The sequence below is a fragment of the Mauremys reevesii genome, linkage group 3 (genome assembly GCF_016161935.1).
Source record: "Mauremys reevesii isolate NIE-2019 linkage group 3, ASM1616193v1, whole genome shotgun sequence".
NCBI lineage: Eukaryota > Metazoa > Chordata > Testudines > Geoemydidae > Mauremys > Mauremys reevesii.
The window spans coordinates 6500447-6527788 of NC_052625.1; the positions used below are offsets into that span (position 1 = coordinate 6500447).

Consider the following 27342-nt stretch of genomic DNA (forward strand, 5'->3'; position numbering starts at 1 on the left):
CTCCCTCGAATGGTATTTAGAAACTGATTTTGTTTATCAAACCCGCACTGAATTCTTATATGCCTTTTAAAAAAATGTATATGTAGTCAAGTGCCAGGCACTAAATCCCACTCACAAAATGGCACAGAGTAAAAAAAAATATCAATGGCTAGACATCAGAAAGACTATTTGGAAAATAATTATTTGAGTTTAATGATTAAAGCAGCTGGTATGCTCTGGCCTCTTCTTATTACGCTAATCTTAGCTGTCACCTTGTGCTGCCCCAGCTGTTTGTTGCATCCACCTGTTGTCTCTTGTCTTGTTTTTAGTTACACGTATACATGAGTCTTGGAACAGAGGTGGTCAAACAGCTTGCAGCGCAATCTCGTCTTTCAGGAAATCTCAGCTCAACTCCAGGGCTTGGTTCCCAGAGAGCAACTCTGACTCAAGAACTGACTTTAATCAGAGGCCAAGGCAGACAGCAAACTCTTCTGCTGCTCACACAGCTCCTCTCCGAGGGCCACTCACTGCCACCACACAGTACACTTCATAAGAACTAAAGACAACACAGCATGTCTCCCCAAGAGTCAAATCTTGTTCACACACTAAGAAAAAGAACTTGGAAGACTGTAACAGCACCACCTGGTGACCAGGTGTGCTGGAACTAGAGGTGCTGAAGGGGCCACAGCACCCCATGGCATGAAGTAGTAACAACAACAAAATACATGGTTTCCGCCTTCGGCACCCCCACTACAGAACATGTTCCGGCACCCCCGCTGGTGACACCTGCCATAATAGTACATTCATCTACCAAAATGAGGTCTTAGCCCAGTGGCCCCCAAACTGTGGGATGCACCCTCCTAGGGGGCACAGAGGAACATCTGGGGGGTTGTGGACCCAGGCCAGCCCCCAAGGGGGGCAGGGAGGGACAACCACCCAGCCCCACTCTGCCCCTGGCCACGGCCCCAGCTCCTGGCCCTACGCCCAGACGCGGCTCTGTCTCCAGCCTTGGCCCCAGGCTGCTGCTTTGCTCCCAGCCTCGCCCCCAGCCTCGGGGCAACCCTTAAAAGTTTGGGGACCACTGCCCTAACGCCTACTGGGGCTGCTAGGGGACCAGAACAACAATTAGCAGGTGAAGCAAGGTCCAAATTAATGCGACACCACGTTGGGGAAATGATAATTGGGTGAAACCCTGGCTCCATTGAAGTCAGTGGCAAAACTCCTCCTGCCTTCAGTGGGGCAAGGGTTTCATCCTTATGTCCACATAGCACTCCAGGCTCCCCAAAATATTTACTGACAGATCCAGAGAGGAATATCTTGGCCTTTCCCCCAAATGCAGCTACCTAAGGGGTAAAACGTGGCAGCTCTTTTAACAGCAGAGGCGAGAAGGGCTGGCAGGAGTAAGAAAGGAGGAGGAGTGAAGGGAGAGGTGGAAAGGAAGTAGGACAGAAAGCAGATCAGAGAGAAGCGGAGTGTGGGGCAGAGTGTGTAGGGAGCGTGAGGCTGGGCTGCAGTGGTAGGACAAGGAACACATCATCAGTGACAATAAAGCAAACGGGGGAGGGGGAAATCCAGAGTAGAGTATAAATGTCAGTGCTTAGTGAGCGTCAGGAGACTGTGAAGGCTCCTACAAGCTGCTCCTGCTGTCCCCTATGTGGAGAGATGTACAAACTATTAATAGCATCGTCACGTTCCCCAGAGAGGTGTTTGCTCCTCTTGGCGAGACCCAAGGTCTATAACCATCCCTCTTCAGCAAACAAGGGACAGAGGTCACTGCCAGTGCAGAAGATCAAATCAGTCACATCACTATCACTTTCTGTCTCTTGGCAGTGCTAAGAGGTTTTCACACTGATCATGCCTAGACCTGGGAAAATTCAGTTTTAATCAATGTCATTGACTTCACCTGACATCCTTATACACCATGGAAAAAAAGTGCCTCTTGTTGATCATGAGAGAGGGCTTCAAAATGCTGAAAGGTCTTCGTGAATGGGTTTGAAAATTCAAAGTGTTGATTAATGTTTTCCACCAAAAAATGTTCCACTGAAATTTTGAAATGCCCAAAATTTTCAGCCAGCTCTATTGATAATCATTGTACACAGAGTGGGGAGGTAACATATGCACTTGTTGACAACTGGGACCCTGTTTTGACATCAGTTCTACCAGTCAATTACTAACAACAGATGTTTGGGATAGGATGGTAACACATCTGGGGCCATCTTCAAATGCCAGTGTTGGAGCGGTGCTGCACTGTGGCAGGATGACACTCAGAACTTCCTGGTGATAGTTTCACCCTTCCTGCTCTCAAGGCATAGGCTCCCGCCACTTGAGCTAAAGGAGAATCCCCTTCAGCAACAGCGATGTGTGTCAATATGGATCATCAGCTGCACTGAGAGCACTGCCTATCCCAGAGCTATCTCCTTGTGCCCCTCATCTGACTGTCTAGCTACCTATTGTCTCTTGTTGTTTATTCAGCTTCTAAGCTCTCTTAAGCTGAGGCCAACCGTGGCGGGGTTCACCTGCACCACGGGACCAGTCAAGGATATCCTTATGCAACTCCACCATGGGAACCTCCATGCGGGATGCACTGCCCTATATGTTGTCATGCTAGGCCGAGTGCATCACAGTGCACATCAGTTCCAGTTCTTACATAAGGACTTCTCATATTTACACACTCCCGGGACCTTCATGCTCTCTGAGCAACCAAGATGCTTAGACAGAGATCTGCTAAGTGTATAGCCAGCCACTTAATGGTTTTTTTAAAAATCCAGCGGGTGTGCTGTACCCGATTGGATAACCTAGCAGCTCACAGGGCTTCCCTAGCCATCGGTTCACTGGACACTTCTGGTCTATCTTCACAGGCAAAATAGATAATTCAGCCTCTCCCCGGGTACAGCTCAGCGGGTTAGTCAGGTATTGAATTGTGTTCATCCTTCTGTGATAATGTCAAACATGCCATCATCCAATACATCAATCTACTTGGACAAGTGACTCATTTAAATTAGACTGGAACTTCCAAAAGAAGCTAGGGGAGTTAGGAGCTCATCTGCCATTGAACTCCAGGCATGTCTATTTTACTTCTCATATCTACTAGATTTTAACAGAAAGAAAAGCCTGCTTTGCATAGGAGACTTTCCCTTCGAAGAAATCTAATGATCAGGTTTTCTTTCCCCTAATTTTTTCTCCTTCAGTTTTATTCTCGCTCTTTCTTTGTGGCACCCCAGAAAGTCCAATAGCCATTGTCAAGCAAAAGTCAGGAGAACGCGGGGAAGCAAGTAAACACATAAATCTAGCCCTCACAAAGAGTTTTTTGTTTGTGTGTGTTTGATTCCCTGGAATAAGAAAGTGAAAAAAGCGGGGGGCGGGGGGGGAGACATATATGGAGAGAAGATTTCTGATAACGAGCTCTAATCTAGCAGATTTAGACAGAACAAGATCTGATGACTGCAAGATGAAGCTAGACAATTCAGACTAGAAATGAGTTGCATATTTCCAAAGATTAGGGTAATTGACAACTGGAACCACTTACCGAGGAACGTGGTGGATTCACTTGAAGTTTTTAAATCAAGACTGAATGTCTTTTTAAGAGCTCTGACTGAACTCAACCAGAAGTTATTGGCCTGGTGCAGGAATTACAGGGAGAGATTCTGTGGCCTGTGTTATACAGAAAATCATAATGGTCCCTTCTGGCCTCAAAAAAACCTGATAAATTGGAGACCCCCGTTTCGGAACATCTGACAGGAGAATGGTTACCTAACTAGAACTGATTTTTAATTACCGGTAAGTGCCAGCAATTCTGACATGCAATTTGCACAACCAGTCAAAATGATGATTTACCCAAAGGAACTTCTCACAACATAGTGATCACTGTAGCCAAAGTTTTCAAACCTGGGTACCTAAAATTAGATTCCAAGTCCATATTTAGGCACCTAAGACCTAATGCCTCAGTGGGAGGTTCGGTGTCTAGAGATCTTTGAGACTCTGGGCCCAAGTGTCTGGTTTCCAAAGATGCTGATCCCTGCTAACTGCAGCTGACTTGGGAGTCTAACTTTAAACACCCAGGACCCCACTGAGTAAAGAGGCATAATTATCTGCATTGCTACCTTTGTCTGGGAAACAGCTTTGGCATGGGACAGCAAAATGCCTTGTTTTCACCCCACTCCATCAAGAAGTGATCTTTAGGCCCAGCATCCGTTTTCAAGCCTGGGGCCCCGATTCAGGAGCGCCAACCCTCTTAGGGAAGTATTTAGTTCAGCCTCATTGAAGTGAAGCACATTGTGGTGGCTCAGCTAAAGCAGCGCCCCCTTGTGGACTTTCTGGGTGCCCTGATGTGGCCATACATCTCATCAGGGCTGGGGGTCTCTATCTCTGGAGTCCACTGAGGCAGGCTCTGGCTCACCAGCTAATTGTCCCTTTAATCTGATCTCCTTCTTGCAGATGTTGATGGACTCAGCCCCAAAACATTGAACAAAAAGCAAACCTGGCTCAATACTGAGCCATCCGCCCAGCCTTCAGAGGGGAGGAGGGGGATAGTCCTGCCCTTTCCTTTGGCCTTAATTCCCAAAGCGTCTCCAATTTGTGTTGCACTTGCTCCTTGGGGAGTCTAACTGTTCCTCCCCAGTGGCTGCTGTAGCTAGCAGGCCAACCTCTCTGCAAGCAAAGCCCCCTTCAGGCTGAGCTCCATTCTCACCAGTCAGCCCCGAAGTGAGCCAGGCTCTCGCCTTTTATTCCCCATCCAGGCTTGTCATTGGCTGCTGATAGAACAGGGCGGGTCCAGCTCGACCCATAGGCTCTCCTTAACCCTTTTTCTGCTGGTGTGGGGCCTTTCTGCCTCATCACATGTGCTTAAGTGCTTTGCCAAAGAGCGTAGGGAATCAGTGCTGATTCAGGGCCCCCGGTTTGCAAAGGTTGGTGCCTTAACATCCCTTTTTGATGAAGCAGGGTGAGAACAAGGGACTTGCTTTCCAGCCCTAAAAGCTGTTTCCCAGACAAAGGGAAATGATGCAGATAATTATGTCTCTGCCGTGTATCCTCATAGTGACAACATTCATCACTTCAATCCAGATTCACATGCAAGCGTATACACCAACAGGCCACGTATAAAACAACTGAAGGAATGAAGAATGAAGGTAGCATATGCTCAGTGTTCCCTCTAAAGAGCCAATTTTATACATGATCATTTCATGATTAAGTGACAACACATCTGTAGCTTTCACTGCATTTGTTTGGAGAGAGTTTTTAACATGGTAATTCAGCTGCCTGCTGAGCTGTGCTATTGTTATTTAATTTTACTGCTCTGGGCTTTTAAATGTTTATTTCTGCATTTGCCATAGGTCTGCATTGGTGAACTAGAAGGACTTCTTTTTAGCTGAATAAAAAGCAACTTCTTGAGAACAGCTACTGCAGTATATTTTGTATTTAAAAAAAATATGACAGCAGGGGAGAGCAAGAGAATCAGGTAAAGGCATATTAATAGCTTGTTAATGGGAGATGGTGCGGCCCAGTAGTGAGGCCGTTGTACTAGATGTTGGGAGAGAAGCATTCTAATCCTGGCTCCCCCTCTAGTCTCTGTGCAACCCTGGACAATTTACTTCACCTGTATCTGCCTCAGTTTCCCTTCTTCATTACTTATCTAGGGTGACGGCAAATTCTGCAGGTCTCTTGTTGTGTCAGTGTCACCAACTCTGTGATTTGGTCGCGAGTCTTGCCATATTTCGTGTTTTTCTTTTGAAAAAATTACAGTTGCTGGAGTCAAGAGAGGATTTGCGATTTTCAACTTTCATTTTAAAACTATGCCCTTGTGGTTACATAGCAACCACGGAAAACGAGAAGTGGGGGTAACCTCAAGGGTCAAATACCAAAAGACAAAGAAAAAAAACAGATTTAAAAAAAAATAATCATCATTATGTTTAGTCAAACTCATTAGTTCTGAGCCCTTGGGGTTGGCAGTACTGCTACATGTCTGTACAGCCCCTGGCACAGTGGGGCCCTGAGCTCAGTTGGGGCCTCTAAATACTACTATAATACAAATTAATAATCATGAGATGGGATTCCAAGAAAACAGCTTTACGGTGAAGCAGAATGAAAGTCCCACATGGGTTCAATGCTTTGCATTGTACCACTCACCATTCCTGCTACAGCAAATCTCTCCATAGGATCTGCTCATTAATAGAAAGACTCACGGGGCTCATTTCTTGCAGGCATTATGGTAGAAGTGAGTCCTGCGGAGGTATTTGTTGGAGGAGAGTCTGTTGGACCCTATCAATCCATGCATGAAGTATGTCCCACAGGCAGGGGGCAGCATGGGAGAAAGCACATAGGTGGCTGTAGCAGATCAAGAAATCCAATATGAAATCGAGGAGAATGAGATGAACAGAATTAAGAGGCCCACAGCCCAGCCAGGTCTACAAGGGAACTGATTTACTGAACCCGATGTTCCCTACCTCACTTATATGAACACGCCAGACAATTTACAATATTTGGCTACAACATAGTTAACTTCGTAAATGAGTAAATGGCTCCCTTGTGTTCCCTGCGTAACTGGTTTAATTATACACATGTGGACTGGGGGAAGGCCTGCTTCCCATCAAAACAGAATCCCCTGCCGGGGTAGGTACGGCTCTAACTGTCCCAGTTACAATTCCTCCCTCACGACCAGATCTATACACACACCGACACCGCTGGCGGAGACAAACAGCAAATCAACAGGACTGGAACATACCACTGTTTTGAGAGCCACATATTTCCCCCTACCCCCTCACAGTAAGTGCATTTCAAAAAAATGATTTACCCAGCACACACAACTTCTAAATGAATGCTACTCTACAATGTTTATTCTCTAAGGCTCCAGTTCAACAAAGCATTCAAGCATGTGCTTAAGACCATCCCTATAAATGCTCAGGGAAATTAGAGAGGCTATTAAAATAAAAAAAAACTCAGTAATGAGGGATTTCAACTATCCCCATATTGACTGGGTACATGTCACCTCAGGAAGGGATGCAGAGATAAAGTTTCTTGACACCTTAAATGGCTCCTTCTTGGAGCAGCTAGTCCTGGAACCCACAAGAGGAGAGGCAATTCTTGATTTAGTCCTAAGCGAAGCACAGAATCCGGTCCAAGAGGTGAATATAGCTGGACCGCATGGTAATAGTGACCATAACATAATTAAATTTAATATCCCTGTGGTGGGGAAAACACCCTAGCAACCCAACACTGTAGCATCTAAGTTCAGAAAGGGGAACTACACAAAAATGAGGAGATTAGTTGAACAGAAATTAAAAGGTTCAGCACCAAAAGTAAAATCCCTGCAAGCCGCATGGAAACTTCTTAAAGACACCATAATAGAGGATCAACTTAAATGTATAACCCACATTAAAAAACCTAGTAAGAGAACCAAAAAAGAGCCGCCGTGGCTAAACAACAAAGTAAAAGAAGCAGTGAGAGGCAAAAAGGCCTCCTTTAAAAAGTGGAAGTTAAATCCCAGTGAGAAAAATAGAAAGGAGCATAAACTCTGGCTAATGAAGTGTAAAAACATAATTAGGAAGGCCAAAAAAGAATGTGAAGAACAGCTAACCAAAGACTCAAAAAATGTAAGTACATCAGAAGCAGGAAACCTGCTAAACAACCAGTGGGGCCACTGGACGATCGAGATACTAAAGAAGCACTCAAGGATGATAAAGCCATTGCAGAGAAACTAAATGAATTCTTTGCATTGGTCTTCATGGCTGAGGATGTGAGGGAGATTCCCAAACCTGAGCCATTCTTTTTAGGTGACAAATCTGAGGAATTGTCCCAGATTGAGGTGTCATTAGAGGAGGTTTGGGAACAAATTGATAAACTAAACAGTAACAAGTCACCAGGACTGGATGGGATTCACCCAAGAGTTCTGAAGGAACTCAAATGTGAAATTGCAGGACTACTAACTAGTCTGTAACCTATCATTTAAATCCGCTTCTGTACCAAATGACTGGAGGATAGCTAATGTGATGCCAATTTTTAAAAAGGGCTCCACAGGTGACTGTGGCAATTACAGGCTGGTAAGCCTGACTTCAGTGCCTGGCAAACTGGTTGAAACTATAGCAAAGAACAAAATTGTCAGACACATAGATGAACATAATTTGTTGGGGAATAGTCAACATGGTTTTTGTAAAGGGAAATTGTGCCTCACCAGTCTACTAGAATTCTTTGAGGGGGGTCAACAAGCATGTGGATAAGAGGATTCAAATGGATATAGTGTATTTAAATTTTCAGAAAGCCTTTGACAAGGTCCCTCACCAAAGGCTTTTATGCAAAGTAAGCAGTGATGGGATAAGCGGGAAGGTTCTCTCCTGGATTGTTAACTGGTTAAAAGACAGGAAACAAAGGGTAGGAATAAATGGTCAGTTTTCAGAAAGGAGAGAGGTAAATAGTGGTGTCCCTCAGGGGTCTGCACTGGGACCAGTCCTAGTCAACACATTCATAAATGATCTGGAAAAGGGGGTAAACAGTGAGGTGGCAAAATTTGCAAATGATACAAAACTACTCAAGCTAATTAAGTCCCAGGCAGACTGCGAAGAGCTACAAAAGGGTCTCTCAAAACTGGAGGACTGGGCAACAAAATGGCAGATGAAATTCAATGTTGATAAATGCAAAGTGATGCACATTGGAAAACATAATCCCAATGATACATATAAAATGATGGGGCCTAAATTAGCTATTACCACTCAAGAAAGAGAACTTGGAGGCACTGTGGATAGTTCTCTGAAAACATCCACTCAATGTGCAGCGACAGCCAAAAAAGCAAACAGAATGTTGGGAATCATTAAGAAAGGGATAGAGAATAAGACAGAAAATATCATATTGCCTCTATATAAATCCATGGTGCGCCCACATCTTGAATACCGAATGCAGATGTGGTTGCCCCATCTCAAAAAAGATATATTGGAATTGGAAAAGGTTCAGAAAAGGGCAACCAAAATTATTAGGCATATGGAACAGCTGCCGTATGAGAAGAGATTAATAAGACTGGGAGTTTTCCACTTGGAAAAGAGACGACTAAGGGGAGATATGATAGAGGTCTATAAAATCATGACTGGTGTGGAGAAAGTAAATAAGGAAGTGTTATTTACTCCTTCTCATAACAGAAAAACTAGGGGCCACCAAATGAAATGAATAGGCAGCAGGTTTAAAACAAACAAAAGGAAGTATTTCTTCACACAACACACAGTCAACCTGTCAAATTCCTTGCCAGAGGATGATGCGAAGGCCAAGATTATAATGGGGTTCAAAAAAGAACTAGATAAATTCATGGAGGAAAGATCCATCAATGGCTATTAGCCAGGATGGGCAGGGATGGTGTTTGCCAAAAGCTGAGAATGGGCAACCGGGGATGAATCACTTGATTACCTGTTCTGTTCATTCCCTCTGGGGCACCTGGCATTGGCCACTGTTGGAAGATAAGATACTGAGCTAGATGGACCTTTGGTCTGATCCAGTATGGGTGTTCTTATGGGTAATTCCCTGGTAATTCGGGAGGGGGGTTGTCCCCAAAAACAGGGCTGTCCCTTTAAAAACAGAACATCTGGTCACCCTACCAATATACCCATTATATTGCTATTGAATCTTTTCATCTGATTTTTTTAAATCCAAAATTAAACTAATTAAATATACTCCCTAAATCAATTGGCCACAGCGCAATCACTTCTTACAGGGTATATCTTGTGAGCATTTTAAGCACAAAGACATTGAGAGATCATTGTGATGGAAATGAATGAGTTTTATTCACTCCTAGGCTAGGACAGGTGGAAGAGACCAATACAGCAGGGAGGACACAGCTTTTTGCTAATGGGCTTCTGCCAATATCTAGTCAGCGTTTAGAGCAGGGGCAGGCAAACTTTTTGGCCTGAGGGCCGCAACGGGTTTCAGAAATAGTACGAAGGGCTGGTTAAGGGAGGCTGTGCCTCCCCAAACAGCCAGGCGTGGCCGGGCCCCAGCCCGCTTTTCCTCCCCTCCCCGCTTCTTGCCCCCTGATGGCCCCCCCAGACTCCTGCCCCATCCAACCCCTGTTCCCTGATGCCCCCAGAACCCCTGCCCCATCCACCCCCCCGCTCCCTGTCCCCTGACCGCCCCCAGAACCCCCACCCCTGACTGCCCCCTGCTGCCCCATCCAACCCCTCCTCTCATTCCTGAATGCCCCCCCCCCCCGGGCCGTAGTTTGCTCACCTCTGGTTTAGAGACCCATAGTCTCCTACATGGGTCATTCCCACAGAGGGGAGTGGAATCTTCGTGGGTTTCCACTTGCAGTTTCCTCCTTCTTCCAATGGCGGGTGGGGGGGACCCAGCCCTCCAACCACAGTTCTTGGAGCACCCACCAGAGCTAAGAGCCATCCTATAGAAGGCTTTCAGGCAGGGTTGCTAACCCTCCAGGTTCAGCCTGGAGTCTCCCAGAATATTCGGCATCAATCTCCCAGTGACTATTGAAAGCAATGCAGGAGATTTTAATAGGCTATTTTAAGAAAATTACATTATGTCATGAGAGGGAAAATTTAGCTTGCTTACAGGCCTTGAACTAAAATCCTGCTTGTTTCTGTGTACAAGGGGCAGAAGGAGTCAGAGTGGGGGGAAAAAAATCCCCAAACAGAACAATTTGTAATAGCCCAAGCTTGGAAATATATAACCGCAATAGCACTGTTAGAAAAGTCAAACCGCAAATGAACCAGACTGTGAATAACAAGAAGGATGATTGTTCTTTTTGCTTTTGACCTCTATTAATTTTGCAATGTATTCCAAATAAGGTAATTAATACGGAAGTATGTGTAATTTGTCTGTGGTTTTAAGCTTTAAAACGCTTGTATGTTCCTGGACTCTGGGGGGGCAGCTCTGAATAGCTGTCGCCCCCTGTGCGCTTGTAATCAATAAAGGGCCTCGGGCTGATCTGATTGAAAACACACTGCGTGGATCGATTTTTTTCCACGTCAGTCATATTGGGGAAAAAAAACATCTCCCGGAATAGCTTCAGTCAGAGGTGGCAACCCTACTTTCAGGGCAGTTTCTGTCCTAGAGTCACTGTTATACACGGGCCTGAATTTACATGAGCTCCTCTGTGTTTTGTTAGCAATACGGAATGCAGCATGCAGACTTGCAGGAAATGGATCTTTATTAAGCCTGGTGAGAAGCCAGGGTTACATACTAATCCAAAGACCAGATCCTCAGCTGGTGTAAATCCATGTAGCTCCATTGACTTTACACCCACTGAGGATTGGGCCCTACATCTCAGTGTCTATTGAAAGTCTTCAAAATATCCCCAAAGCTTCCTAACAAGCAGGCTATTAATATGGGCTATAAATCTTGCAATGTGCTTTGGTGAGTTTCCAGCTGTTTTCAAGTGTTAACTAAACATTACTTTAATTATACTGCTGAGCTATATAAATATTATGCTTCACAAAATGGTACAAAGCAGTTATTTTTAGTAGTTGACAGATGTTTGTTATGATTAGCCAAGTCAGAGGCTTGGAGGGTGCATGTGGCTGTGTGTGTGTGTGTAAAAAATGACATCTTCCTTATCAGAAATTGGCTTCTCTCCCTTCCAGTGTTGGAATTCACTGGCAAAAATGGAGGGGGGCAGGAAAGCTCATTTGCACTGAGTCTGATCTCTCGTCAAAGGAGGCAGTGTTGAATGAGTGGGGCTCCACTCTGGCATCATCCCAGCATTGCTCCCACGGCTAGAATGAAACCCTTAGGTTCCGAACTCCAGCTATCAAAGGGCTGGATAGTGCCTTTAATCCCAGCCATGAGCAATGAGGGGCCAGGAGGAGCCATTCCTCCCCTGCGTCCTCCTTGTGCTGGGGAATGAGAGGCACTCGTTTACTGTTGGCCTGCACCAGCAGCAAATGCAGAAGTCTGCAGAAGAGAAGCGTGAGGGGGGATTTGATAGCAGCCTTCAACTACCTGAAGGGGGGTTCCAAAGAGGATGGAGCTGGGCTGTTCTCAGAGGTGGCGGATGACAGAACAAGGATCAATGGCCTCATGTTGCAGTGGGGGAGGTTTAGGCTGGATATTAAGAAACACTATTTCACCAGGAGGGTGGTGAAGCACTGGAATGGGCTACCTAGGGAGGTGGTGGAATCTCCATCCTTAGAGGTTTTTAAGGCCTGGCTTGACAAAGCCCTGGCTTTGATTTAGTTGGGGTTGGTCCTTATTTGAGCAGGCTGTGGGACTAGATACCTCCTGAGGTCTCTTCCAACCCTGATATTCTATGATGACATGCCCCATTCTGCCTCAACTGCTCTGGTCAGCAATGGTGATGGAGCCAAGGTTCTACCCAGTCCCTGGCTACCTGCTCCAGATGAGGGACAGAGGGGGTGAAAAAGCCTGCAGCACAGTATGATCCAGTGAGTAGAGCACAGGACAGGGACTCAGGGAACCTGTTCTGTGACCTGAGGCATGTCCCTTCCCTTCTTCATGCCTCTCTTTCCCCTCCCACCCTGTCTGTCTTGTCTAAATAGATTGTCAGCTCTCCAAGGCAGGGACTGCATCTCACCAGATGCATCCGCAGAGCCCCATCATAATAAAGCCCAATTCCTGGCTGGGGACTCTGGGTGCTGCTGGAATGCAAATAATAAAACAACAAATGCCCGGATCAAAGACACAGGCCAGGGAATAAATTGAGTGCCCAAGGGAGTCAGAAATCATGTTGTCCTAGGGTGGCATTTTCCAAAGCACCTAAATCCCATTTTCAAAAGAGGGTCCTAATTGCCTGAGACAAAGTCCCATTGACTTTCAATGAGATTTAGGCTCCCAAGGGCCAGATTTTCAAAGGTACTTCAGTTCCTTATGATGCAGCGAGGCGCCGAGTGGGATTGCACTTAAGCAGGTGAGGCAGCTAACTCCCGTTGCAGTCAATTTGAAAATGCCACTGGGTGCCTATCTGCTGCTTCAGGTGCCTAAAACCCTTTGAAAATCTGGCTCTCCATGTTTAGATCACTTTTTTAAATGGGATTAAGACTCCCAAGTCCCGTTTTTTTACTTCAACTCCAAGCCACAATGGGTGCGTCTACACTGCAAGGCAGCAGAGCCTGAATGCCAACCTGAGCCCAAATGTTTACACAGCACTTTTTACACCATAGCATGAGTCTGAGTCTAGACCTGGGCCCTGAGGCTCACTGCCACGGGCTGCTGCTTATACCCAATGTAGACCCAATTTTCCTTTTCGGAAGTTAGCAGCAACTGGAATCTCGTCATAAATGGGGTAGGAGCATTAACCCAAGAATGGGACTTCGGCTGGGCTGGTTTTCTCTCTCTGCAAAGCACAGAAAAGAAGTAGAAACATAAAAGGAAGAATCTTGAGTTGTTTCTCTCAAAGTCCATGCCTCTGAACCCACACTGGTGTGATGGATCTGCTAAGCAGGGGCCTAGAACTCCCATCAGCCCCCTCCCCACTGCATATCTCCTGAGATCACATGCCCCAGGTAATTGACTTGATCACAGAAAAAAAATTGCATTTTACTGGTTTCACCTTTAAATTGGCTTGGTGTAGCTTTTCCAGCACTTGCTTCAGTCTGTCTCAGCGACTCCCTCTTTTCTCAGCACCTTGATGAACTGATAGTACTTGGGACACTGCCTCTGGATACACAATCACCTTCAGGTGCCCGGTACCAAGCCCCATTCCCTGGTACATGACTTGGGGTCAAACTGGCACCTCTCATTGCAACACAGCCTCTCATACTTTTGCCTATGATCTGGGCCACCAGGAATTCATGTCAACCTAATGGTGGGGGTTTCCTCATGCCTTTTTAGCCCTTCTGTCAGGTTCCCCTTCACCTGTCTAGGAACAACCATCTCACTCCCCAGGGACAGAGTCACATTCATCTCCATGGTGACCTCGTACACCTTCGTTTCACCCCCAACAAGTGTCATGGCAAACTGTCTCTCCTTGATGACACAGGAAGTCACAGGCTAGATTGAGGGTGTCCCAAGCAATAGTTGTTTGCCATATTCCCATGATCTTGAGCTGAGTTTGGTTTTGTTCGGAAACTGGGACCACACAACTGAAAGGTCTCAAGGTTCTTCAGGCTCCCTGGGTGGCTCTTATCCACAATCCTGAGTGTGCAGTGGAAACCTGTGCCCAAGAGTCTACCAGCATTGGACGTGGATCTGCTGATCTCTCTTGTGGTGTAGTATTTGGCCCAGTCTCATTGGCAGTTGGAGTTTCTTGTTTGGAATCTAGTGGTCTGTGGCAGGGGCCTGGCCATTGGATCCTGCCCTTGAGAGTTTCTTTGCTTCCCTGGTCACCCTCCTTGCCCCTGACACACCTCAGCACAGGAGACAATACAACCATGCTGTGATGCCAGCAGCCGAGGCCCAGTGGCTGCCTAGAAATCCCACCATACTCGGGCCCCAGAGAGCAGCAGATCCAGGACAGGCTGGGGAAGCGGGGGTCAGAACCGGACTGGAGCCTGCAGGCACTGCGATGGGGGGAAAGAGGGCATGAAAAGCCGGGTGGGAGAAGTTACCCTAAGGGAGCATGAGAGGAGGAGGAACCATAAGGGAGTGTGAGAAAAGGATAAGGATTAATTACAAGGGAGCAGGCGGATGAGAAACCACGAGGGAGCACAGTGAGGAGGAACCATGAGGCAATGCACTAGGAGGAACCATGAGGGAGGATGCGAGGAGGAGAAGGATGGATCACAAGCGAGCACACAGTGAGCCAAATGAGGAGGGAGCACACAAGGAGGAGAGACCATGAGGGAGCAGATGGTAACCCGGCTCTCTGGCCAGGTCACCTTCTTTAGTCCACCCCTTCCAGGGTCCCAACTGTCTCGAACTAAAAGTCCAAAAATGTCTTCAACAGAAACAAAAATCCTTCTGGCCTCCCTGGGACTCTTCCTCAGCCAGTCCTCAGTTCAACCTGCTGCCCCTGAGCTGGGCTCCACAACCCTTACAGTGGGCTGTACACCCCCCTTTCTTGGGGCCAGTGGGGGGACCCAAGTCCCACCCTCGACTCTGGGTTCTGGCCCCAGCCCCTGTACTGACCGGCTGGATTTGCTCCTTTACCTTTGCTGCAGTTTTCCTTGGGCTACTTCCTGCCTCTCTTCCCAAGTTCCCCCAAGTGTCTGCCAGAGCTTTCCCCAGTTAGTCAGGGTCTCGCCCAGGCCTCACTGCTAGGAGAGCTTTTCTTTCTCCTTCTCTTCCCTGAAGCTTCCCTGCCTACACTGAATTTTCCCCTGCTGACTTAGGGCCCTGCAAGAACCTTCTTGCTTCCTTCAGTCTTTACCGACACAGGAGAGCTGCAGCTCCTTTTATACCGAAATCACCTGATTCCTCTCAGGTGGGGCCCATCCTTAATCCAGGCTGGCTTAGCCCCAGGCTCTCAACACAGAGCTCAAGCCCTCCCAGTACAATTTGTCTACAATTATTTTTTGCTGTGGCATGGTTACTATTTACCATTGTTAATCTAACTAATTGTTAAAGTGCCTGGAGTTTAGCGAATGGGCATTTGTATTGTTCTTTAATCTAAACAAACAAACAAACAAACAAACAAACAGAGACCACTAAATTCAGGGCAGCACCACAGAAAAGGTTGAACCAGTTTGTTAAGGAAACGAATCTGCTTGAATCGCCCCTAGAATACCAAGATGTATCAAAACCAACACAAACACACACCCACATTTACTTTGTTTAAAATATGTTTATTTTCTTAATACATAAAATGCATCAGATAAAAACCTACTTATACTGAAATATAACACAACAGCCATATATGCAGAGGACTCAGATGAAAACATTACTGTAGCAGAAACATTAAAATAGACTGTCTAATATATTTACAATAGAAACAACAGCACGTTTAAGTTCAGATATGGGCCCCTTAACTTCTTTAATGTCCCTAGATTACCTCCACATTGATCAATAATTAGGAGTAGAATTGCATATCCTACTGGGATACCTGTAAAACATTTGTGAGTTACAGATTCATCTGAGCAACATCTGGTTGTATGTGTGTGACAAGCCTGGAATAGCTGCTATCTGAACATATTCAGAAGTGAATGTTTATGGTTTTTAAATATTTGTTTTACTGTGGTACTTGTACTCATTGTCTTTTGCTTGTGGATACATTGTTAACCATGGGCACTGAATGGAAATAGGAACTGTGCCTATAAGAGGGCAGAACCCTCCATAGTGTGTTTGTTTGCTATCCTCAATGCCTGGAGCTCAGAGCAGTCTGCAGGATTGGGAGTTTTGTCTGCAGGACACAGAGCAGAGCACAAGAGATCCACTTTGTATTTGCAGTATCTGGAAAATCCCCCTCTATAAGCTCCCAGTTAGGACTTGAGTTAATAAACTGAACTCTCCAGAAAACAAGCCTCATGCATGTCCTCATCTCTTTCAGCATTGCTCTCTGACATTTTCCTTGATATATTTAATAACTTCTTCTGAATTATTAAAAAAAGCCACCATCTGGGTCTCACAAATCAAAAATAAACAGCAGCCCTTGCATATGTTTCAACTTTGAACCCAACCAGCACAAGTTTTCTACATCTCCACAAAGATTCCCGATCCCTGTTTTACATTGAGTTCACAGTTCTGAAATTACACTGGACGTTGGTTTGCTTGAGTGAGATATTCTGGTACTGAGTATTCCTTGCTGGAAGTGAAATGATATCATCCTGTATGATTGGTACAAATGTAACCAAATCTGCTCAAACATCAAACACCGCTGTATGCCAGCATAAGAATTTGAAAAGCATTCTTATCTGCTGGCTTCTTGGAATACCCCATATGGCTGCATTTGCAGATATTAGAAATTCATTGAGATTTCATTTGAATATTTATCAGTCCTCTTGCTAAAGGTTTCATCTGAGGTTGTCTCAGTGCATTTCCCAAAACTGCATTCAAATGCCTGAGTAAATAAAACCTGACAGAAGCGACTAGTTAAGATATCAAACTTTTATCACTGCAAATGACCTTACCAAAGACATCCTAGTGCCTTACCAAAGACATCCATCGGCCTGATCATGTCTGCATGGCTCAGGAGTCACATGTGGCAGCTCTTCTGTGATGCTGCTCAGCTCTGCAGGCACTTCTCATCAAAGCAGTTTGGATTTTGCTGTTGAGAAGCGGAGACGGTCAGATCCTTGCTGTGTCTGTACTGAGGGAGTGTTCCCTACCCAATCCAGACAAACCCAGAGATACCACATGTGCACCACACGGATCAGAAATCATCCTGCAGTCACCTCCTTTTCTAAAGCTTCTAAGCACAGGAAGGAAGCTCCATTTAGGAACAGCACAGGGCATCAGCATTCCCCCTCTGTGGCGCTTACAACTTTTGCAGGAGGAAGGAAAGTCTTGTAAAAGGCACTGGACTGGCACTCAATTCTGGGTTCAATTCCTGGCTCTGCCACACTCCCTGTAGGACCTTTGGCAAGTCATTTAACCTCTCTGTGCCTCAGTTCCCCAATCTGTAAAATGGGGATCTTAATCCTTCCTTTGTCTTATCTATTTAGACTGTAAGTCCTCTGGTACAGAGACTGTCTCTTCCTATGTGGATGTACGGTGCTTGCCACGATGGGGCCCTAATCTCAGCTGGGGCCTCTATACATGATTGTGCAGGAGGGGATGACTTCAGAGAATGAGCGAGTAATCTGCATGCTGGAAAAGGAGAGTGATGCTAGACTGATCACTTGAAGCCTGATCCTTGCATTAGACTCAATAGCCATTTTGTCACTGACTTCAGCAGGGAAGGCTCAGACCCTTGGATTTTATTCTTGTTGTCCTGCCAAACCATGAGGACCTCCCTGCTGCTTGCAGTGGCTTCTCTCTCCTCACAGAGGTTGGGTCTTGGGTTCTTGTTTGTGATGTCTGGTGCCTCCACTTGAGGTGACTCCTTGCTGCACCTGGGATTCTGTCCCTTGAGAAAACTGACTAATGCTGCCACAGCTGGCAGGACACTCCCATCTGGATTCCAACTCACCCAACGGGGCTTGTTCTATTGGAAAAGCTTCGAGGCTGAAGGAGAATTCAGGGTTGTAAGCACTCCAATGGGATTTCCCAGAAATGAAACAGTAACTGGTCAATGTTCCTTATATGTTAAAAAATCCTTACTTCTTCCAAAACATCAATGATCCGAAGCACCATTGCAACCCAGATTGCTAGCAAACTGGCCCATATCACCTCCTGGTTAAGAGCTTGAGCCCCATCCCATTAACTAAGGAGTGTGAAAAGGAGACCATAGCCAGGTGACACTGGGCCTCTAGACGATCTGGGGGGCCCTTCAGGCCTGAAACTCATAAGAACAGCTGTACTGGGTCACCCCTATGGTCCATCTAGCCCAGTATCCTGTCTCTGACAGTGGCCAATGCCAGGTGCTTCAGAAGGAATGAACCAAACAGGGCTGTTTCAAGTGATTCATCCCTTGTCATCCAGTCCCAGCTTCTGGCACTCAGAGGTTTAGGGACACTCGGAGCATGGGGTTACATCCCTGACCACCCTGGCTAATTGCCATTGATGGACCCATCCTCCATGAACTTACCTAATTCTCTTTTGAAGCCATTTATACTTCTGGCCTTCACAACATCCCATGATATACACATTTGGTGGGTGGGTTAGGTTCAGTTTAATACCCAAAAGTCCCTGGGTAAAATTTTCAAAAGTGCCTAAGTGACTTAGGAACCTAAGTCCCATTTTCAAATGTGATTTAAGCACTTTGGGTCAGATTTTCAAAGGTATTTAGCTGCTTAAATCTGCAGATAGGCATCTAGTGGAATTTTCAAAACCCCATAAACAGGTTAAACACCTAACTCTATTAAAAAAAAATCCCATTGAAAATCCTTTTGAAAAATCCCACTAATCACCTATCTGCATCTTTAAGCACCTAAATACCTTTGAAAATCTTGTCCTTAGGCACTTGTTAATATTTTACCCATTATTGTTATCTAAAGTATCCAAAACTCATAGCTTCACAGCACTGTCATGCTTCCAGTTTGTGCTCAAACTGGGAACTGGACCTGGAAACACCACAAGCAGCACTTTGAGGCACTTAGACTTCCTAGCAGAATCCTGAAATACATAAATGTGAAAACATGAAAAATAACAAGATGGGTGGGGGAAGGGAACTGCACTATTTCAAGCCTCAAAAATACGGTTTGGCTCAGATTTGGGGTGAACGGTCCATTCTTTTACAATGAGGCAGGTCTCCTCCTTATTTGATATCTTGGCGTGAACTAAAGATTAGTGACATTCAGGCCAGTGTAAAGATGTGACTATCACACCAACCTCTAGCAAAGTTTCCAATGGGAATACCATGGAATGGCAGATTCTAACTTCTATACAGACACCACGAGCCTCATGAGCCTGAAGTGGGTATCGTAGCTAGAAGCAGACCCATCCCCCCAAACTGGGACAAAGGTAAGAACAAGGAGTTCTTATGACAAATGTGTGTTTTGATTTAGGTTAGCCAGGACTACTAGGGAGGGTGACGAGAAACTCCAGAGGGTCCTTAGATAATAGGGCAACACCCTGAAACGTGGAATTCAGTAACACACACCTGAGCAGCAAAGGCTACATCTCAGCCTCCTGGGGGTTCAGAAGATCAGGAGTTTAGGTTCAGCTCATTACGGATTAGATTGTCACAGCCCATACTCTTCTTCGATGTCACTTACTTTTCACCGTGTGGATGGGGAATGGTGACTTGGAGGGGCAACTGTTCCTTGCTTTTCCCCAGGGGCAGCTACACACCCCTTATTCAATGCAGATTGAAAAGTTACAGAAGAGCCCTGACTACCAAGGGCACCGGCCAGTCTGGATCTGAAGTTCCCCCAAAGTTCAGGAGAGTTGGATCATTGGGTTTGACTCAGGCCTATTGCCCATTACATTGCAAACAACTTGCAACGTAATGTTCTGTAGAAAAAGCATGTCAAGCTACTCAGCCACACTGACAATTTTTGAATGGTTGTAACTCTCAGGATAAAGATCTAAGGCCCAGGTCCTCAAAGATATTTAGGGTCCTAAGTTAAGAGCCTAAATACTTTTGAGTATCTCAATAGTTTGCTTAGTGATAAACAAGACGTTAGGTTGCATTGAGAAGGGGAGGTGGAATAACAGTAAATGTTACCTAGCGCTGGTGGAAATTTTTCATCAAAATACTTTGTTCAATGAAAAACGTAATTTCTGTTGAAATCAAAATGTTTTTTTAAAAGTGTCAATTTTTACAAAATTTTGTACAAAACGAAATGAAGCGTTTTGATAACGTAACGTCTCGCTTCGGCATTTTCCGGATGGAACATTTCAATGTCTCATTTCAAAAAGACTTGGTGAAACAAAGTTCATCATTGTTTATATGCTTTTTTAAAAGTTTAAAAGGTCAAAATCAGAATGAAACGTTTGGTTTTTATCAAAATCAAACATTTCAATCAACCCAATTTTTTTTTCAGAATTTCATTTCACAGGAAATTTAAAAAAAAAATGTTATTTGTTTTTGCTCCCTTTCAGAATAGAAAACATTTCAAAATCATGGAATTTCCCACAAAACCAAAAATCCAGCCCCTGCCCAGCTCTACTGTTATGGCACTGAAGGCAGTTAGGTGTAGTGGTGAAAGCAAAAATCTGGGAGTCAGGATGTCTGAGTTCTAATCTCAGCTCTGCCCATGATTTGTAAATCACTACACTTGTCTATGTCTCAATCTGCCATGTATAAAATGCACACCTATCCTACAGGGGTGTTATGAGGACTCCGCAATTTAATGTGACAAGGGAAAAGTAACAGGCGATATGACAGAGATATATAAACTAATGACTGGCAGAGAGAAACCCAGGCAGGTGCTCCTAGTTCTCCTTTCCATCATGCAAGAACAAAATGATACTATGAAGGGGGGGGAATTAAAAGGATTTTTATACAAGAGCCCCTTAACCTGTGGAACCCACTGCTGCAGGAAAATATTAAGGCAAGTAGTTTAGTAATTTTCAACAAAGGATTAGACATATGATAAGAATAGCATCTACATTTGCAGTAGTTAAGATAAAACAACATGGCCTATTAATCCTTATGCTTCACATATGACTGGGTTCAGACTTGGTCAGTGGTCAGGAATTGGCCAGTGTCAGAAAAAGAGCCCCGGGCCTGTTCAGCTACGGCAATACCTCCATAAAAGCATCATACAAGGCAGCCAGTTGGACCTTTGAGCTCCCCAACCTTATGGAACACGCTTATTTTGGGGTGTTGTGTTGCATAGCTTCCAGAACTCTGGGGAAGTCACGGCACTCATTGGCTTCTCCAACTAATGTTGAATACACCTTAATGAAATGTTCCAGGAGTGATCTCCCTATGTTTAGAGATTGTCCCGGGCTACATCTTCCCCTCAATTTTACTATTTACTGGTACCTGTCTCCCACACCTGCCTCCACAAACCCATATGCAAGTGACCTCCCTCTGGTTAAAAATACTGGGCATAAGTCCTTCTTGAACATGTCTCAATGGGCCATATTCATCCCCAGTGTTCAATGGAGTTACCCCAGTGCTGAATCTGGCACAGTGTCTCACCACTACTTTCCCATTTGGCCGTGGAGGAACATTGGAGGTTCAAAACCTTCTCTGAGCGGGTGACGATGGCAGAGCTCCCAGCCCCAGTCATCTTTGGAAGCTCAGGAAGTGAACCCTGCTCTCCTGAACTTCAGAGTGGCAGACACATACTTTCCTGAGACTGAAATGAAAAGCACTGTATGCATTCCATATGCTCGCTGCAGCTAAGCAAATGCATGCCGACAGGTTCCAGTGAGGACCAGTGAGAGACGTTGTGCATTATGCTATTAACTCCCAGTTTACTGTAACAATAATAATTGATCAAACAAATTAGCTGTAGATGTCTCCAAACTTGAATAGTAAGAATTTGCATTAAAATAGGATGTGCTTTTTTCAGTCTTCATTGTGAGCAACTTTGCTGTACGACAAAAGGAATTCAGTCTTGGCCGTTCTTGCCACCAGTAAGGCACAGTGCATCTCGGAGTTTAGCATGATTTTTAAGAATCAACTCCAGCTTCTGACCCAACATGATGTTGCCTCTTACCTTCAGCCTGCCAACAAAGAATGCCCTATGGGGCTTAATCTTGCCCAGGACCAACTGCATGAAGTCATGATCGGAAAGGGTGAAGACTGTGTCAGCAGGACAACGTGAAGCTCCTTGATAGATCTCTCCAGAGCCAGTCTTTAAGTCAAGAGTCCACTGCACCACCATCTTTCCATCTCTAGTGATGTCCCACTGAAATATGGCATTCACTTTCTTGACCAGCTGGCTTCCCATTTCCTTGATGCGGCGACCGATTTCCTCAAATATAAGATCACTCTGGAGGCTGGCGGCTTTCCCTGAAGGTTTAGCAGAGGTGGATGTCAGAGTCACATAGGAGCCTGAGCCAGTAGCTTCTTCTGTCTCTTTGATCTTAGTCTGAAGGTACGTTTTCTTTCTTTCCTTCCACATCTCTCTTTGCAGATTTTCTGCAAACTACAATTTGACCTCAAAATACCAACAAGGAAATCGTTGTCTGATTTGTCTGTCTGCTGATTATTGTCCAGTACGTTTTTATGTCACTGTGTTTCCTTCATAAACCTTGCCTTCTGCTTTGGTATTAAAGGTATTATTTAAATTTTTTCAATAATGTGAAATCATTGTTGGGTGGTGGCATTGTGACATCAGAGGTAACCCAGCCAATCAGCATAAAGTATTAGTTCATTTGCATACTGTAGTTCTATTGGTTAATACTTTACAGTGTTAAAATTTGGGGAGGGTTGCATTTAAAGTCACATTTCATGCTTTTTACTTAACAGCCATGATAATATCATTGTTGTGAAATAAGTTGGGGTTTCTTGTTGTTGTTGGCTAGCAATGAGGAATGTTTGTTATATGCTTAATACAGGAATACTGCATTTGTAACCGTGGTCTGTAGACTACACACAACCTGTATATGTTACAGGGTTAGACAATGTAGCAGCCACAGAGGCTAAGTCTGAGTTTTTGTGACTGTCTTTAGCTCTTCGAAATGTGTGTGCATAGCCATCTTGAGATGTGTAAATGTAGCCTTTGTTACATGTCCCAGCATCTAATAACACAATTATATATTTTTTCACTAACTATAGTAACTTTAACTGGATCAGAACAAAACAGCATGAAAATGATACAGTGAATTGTTAGCACAGTGAGGAGGGTGTTTGTTACCTACAAACTATAGTCACTTAATTCTTGAGTCCAGCCTCCAACCAAGTCCAGCTGCAACAGTTGCCTGCTGACTTGTTTTTTGAGCTCTGCCAGTCCAGAATGATCCAAATTTTAAAGGCGCAGTAACCACACAAATTCACTATCTTAAAGCTCCATATGCCACAACCTTACTCCCAGTTTTCCTGTTCTGTATTTTACACATTTGCTAGAGACAAGAAGTTTTTTAAATACTAATAACCACCCACAACATGACTCTTTAGACTACCCAGGTGCATTATCCTGTCGAAGGGTATATCTATACTACAAGGGCTACAGCAGCACAGCTGCAGCTACACCGCTGCAGCACTATGCTGTAGACACGGGGCACTTCCATCGCTGTCGTAAATCCAGTCCCTCGAGAGGCGGTAGCTAGGCTGATGGAAGAATTCCTCCGTGGACCACGCTACATCTACAATGGGGGCTAGGTTGACCTAACTATATCACACAAGGCACAAACTTTTTCACAGCCCTGAATAACATAACTAGACTGACTTGGGTTTTAGGTGTAGCCCAAGTCTATGGTATTAATATGGCACCCATCTGAGGTCTCTGAGTGCCTCGCAATCTTTAATGATTCAGCCTCACCAAACCCCTGTGTGGTCTCTAGCTATGTATCCCAGGACTGTCTCAGTCAGAGGGACATTATTTTCACGATGTTTCAATGGGTAGTTTTTTTTATTCCAGTGGTGCTTATCTCTTCTTCAGATGGGAACTGAGCCACAGAGAGGCTAAATGACTTGCCAAAGGTCACACAGGAAGTCTGTGATTGACCAGGGAACTGAAACGCAGTCTTCTAAGTCCCAGGTCAGCACCCTAACCACTAGGCCATCCTTCCTTACTGAGCATTCACCAATCCTGCTAGGCCAGCCACAAGTTTTCACCCAGCTCTAGGTGTACATGGATCTGGTTGCTTCGAAATTAGATGTTTTCTCATAGGCACAAGTGGGCCAGAGTTCTGTAGATTTTATGGGCCTCTTCGATCATCTAGTCTGACTTCCTCTATAACACAGGCCATAGAACTTCATCCACATGTGCATGTGCTATTCTGTAGGTCCATACATGGGCTTTGGTGCCCAGCTACACTTCAACTTACGATGTGTAGCCAACGCCGCATGGCAAAGGGAACTAAGGAGCTGATCGGTTCTGTGGAGAAGCGAGCTAGAGAAGCTGGAAATGAAAACGCAGATACTGTGAGAGTTTCTTTAGCAGGTCGCTCTCTGACTGAGCTGTAATGATTTGAGGGGATTTTAACTTTTACGCCAATCAGCTTTTTTCGTCTTCTCTTTTGAGTTTTAACACTGCACTGGATTCTCCTTATGTGAAGCAATGGGTGGCTGACGCTGCAGTCGCACTTGGATGCTGCTTTCATAGAATCATAGAATCTCAGGGTTGGAAGGGACCTCAGGAGGTCATCTAGTCCAACCCCCTGCTCAAAGCAGGACCAAACCCAACTAAATCATCCCAGCCAGGGCTTTGTCAAGCCTGACCTTAAAAACCTCTAAGGCAAGAGATTCCACCACCTCCCTAGGTAACCCATTCCAGTTCTTCACCACCCTACTAGTGAACAAGTTTTTCCTAATATCCAACCTAAACCTCCCCCTCTGCAACTTGAGACCATTACTCCTTGTTCTGTCATCTTCTACCACTGAGAACAGTCTAGATCCATCCTCTTTGGAACCCCCTTTCAGGTAGTTGAAAGCAGCTATCAAATCCCCCCTCATTCTTCTCTTCTGCAGACTAAACAATCCCAGTTCCCTCAGCCTCTCCTCATAAGTCATGTGCTCCAGCCCCCTAATCATTTTTGTTGCCCTCCGCTGGACTCTTTCCAATTTTTCCACATCCTTCTTGTAGTGTGGGGCCCAAAACTGGACACACTACTCCAAATGAGGCCTCACCAGTGCTGAGTAGAGGGGACTGATCACATCCCTCGATCTGCTGGAAATGCCCCTACTTATACAACCCAAAATGCCATTAGCCTTCTTGGCAACAAGGGCACACTGTTGACTCATAGTCAGCTTTGACCGTCTGATTGTGCCCGTATCCTGGTGAGGGAGCAAAGTAACTTTGCATTCGCAGACCAAAGCTTTATTTCTTTGAACATTCCCTTCCCCCAGCATCATGTTCTCTAGCTGGGTCTTCTCACTGGAAACTTCTCTCTCTTCCTAGCACAGACTTGAACGCTGCTGTAACTTAGTTAGACTTCATAGCAGCCCGTAGCGGAGCGAAGACTCACTGGCGTGGCGCCTCCTCCTGGTTGTCCAGGGAATTAGCTTTTCAGCCTCTGGAGGGCCCTCTTCGCCTGCCGCTGGGCCCGTGTCCTTCCCAGACCTCGGTGCCCTTTGCCCAGGGGTTCTGCCCACCGCAATACCCCCTCTCTGGGTCTCCCCTCCTGGGGAACCCCCAACCCTCTAAACCCACCTTGCCTCGGTGGCTACTGCCAGTCATCGCCTAGCCCCCACTCACTGGGGCAGACTGCAGTCTGTAAACCACTCATCATCGGCAAGGGGGGCTGGGCCAGCTGCCTCTGCTTATCTCTGGGCTGCCCCTCTGTAGCTCCAGTACCTTGGTGGGCCCTTCACTCAGCCTGCAGCCTGGGGCTTTGCCAGGCTGGAGCTCCCTCTGCCCTTCCACAACACTGCTCCACCCTAGGGACCCTCCTCAGCTTCCACGGCAGCCAGGTCCTTCTCTCGCTGAGAAGCTAGAGAGAGTGTCTGTTTCTGGCCCACAGCCCTCTTCTAAGGGCCAGCTGCAGGGCGGGTGCAAGGATGTTTCGTGCCCTAGGCGAAACTTCCACCTTGCGCCCCCCCGCCAGCCCTGTGGCAGCTCCCTGCCCCCCCCCCTGCCCTGAGGCGCCCCCTCCCCTCCCCAAGCTCTGTGGCAGCTCTCCACCCCCACCTCCACCCTAAGGCGGCCCCCCACCGCAGCTCTCCACCCCACCTCCCCCCTGAGGCGCCCTCCCCTGCAGCAGCTCCCCCCCTCTGCCCTGAGGCGCCCCCCCCCATGGTTGCTCCCCCGGCCCGGGGAGCCATGTGGCAGCTCCCCACCCCAGCTCACCTCTGCTCCGCCTCCTCCCTGAGCACGCCATCGCCACTCCACTTCTCCCGCCTCCCAGGCTTGCCACACCAATCAGCTGTTTGGCGCAGCAGGTCTGTGAGGGAGAGAAGCAGAGCGGGGTGGCGTGCTCAGGGGAGGAGGCGGAGCAGAGGTGAGCTGGGGCGGGAAGCGGTTCCCCTGCATGCCACGCCCCCCCTTACTTGCTGCAGGCAGCTCTCCCCATGCCGCCCTGCCTCAGGTCCCTCTGCCTAAATGCCGACGATGAGCGGGGTGGCTGAAGATCCGGCTGCCGCGGTCGCTGCCGAAGGAGCTGAAATGCCGCCCCCCAAATGCTAGTGCCCTAGGCAACCACCTAGGTCGCCTAATGGGTTGCACCGACCCTGGCCAGCTGGGCCCTGATTAAGCTGACCACAGCTGTGGCTGCTTCTCCAATCAGCGCTGCTTTAACCTTTCAGGCAGGAGCAGGGTGACCACCCTGCTACACAGCCCATTGGCCAACATATGGAATAGGGTAGCTCATCTGCGAGCCACCCTACAGTAACGATCCAGCCTGTGCCATCTGCGAGCCACCCTACAGTAATGATCCAGCCTGTGCCATCTGCGAGCCACCCTACAGTAACGATCCAGCCAGTGCCATCTCCCAGCTGTAACCTGATTTGAGGTGTGTAAGTAATGTTGATTTAATGTATCCACTTAATTTTATTTAATTGGTTAATTTAAAATTAAAATTAAGTCCCAAGTAAATGATAGAGGGGTGGGGGGCGTGTTGCCCTCTCTTCCCTCGATGGCTTGTAGCTGATCAAGAGGTCTTTTCCCTCTGTCGGGATCTGCCAAACAGCTGGAGATCTGAGGCAGATGGATCAGAGGTGCAGCCTGGGAGAGTTGTGGGGACTGAAGAACTATGAAAGTTCTGAGTTATTGCGGCCTCTTGGTGGCAATTAATACATATATTTATCAACTCCCCCGCCACCACTAGTGGGGGTCATCGGGCCCGATGCTACTGCTTATATCTTATTGGTACCATTTGTTACAACTTCAACTCCAACAAAGCCCCTTAAACAGGGGTTATACCGAACGACTCGGGTTGTACCATACG

The 27342-nt window shown here is 46.3% G+C and overlaps 1 protein-coding gene across 1 annotated transcript; it reads right to left on the minus strand.

Annotated features, from left to right (window-relative positions):
* Positions 1 to 21745: 21745 nt before the first annotated feature.
* On the minus strand, positions 21746 to 22588 carry SCP2D1 (SCP2 sterol binding domain containing 1). Its single transcript, XM_039528599.1, has one exon. It carries the CDS (start codon positions 22416 to 22418, stop codon positions 21903 to 21905), a length of 516 nt encoding a protein of 171 aa, XP_039384533.1. The 5' UTR covers positions 22419 to 22588; the 3' UTR covers positions 21746 to 21902.
* Positions 22589 to 27342: the final 4754 nt, after the last annotated feature.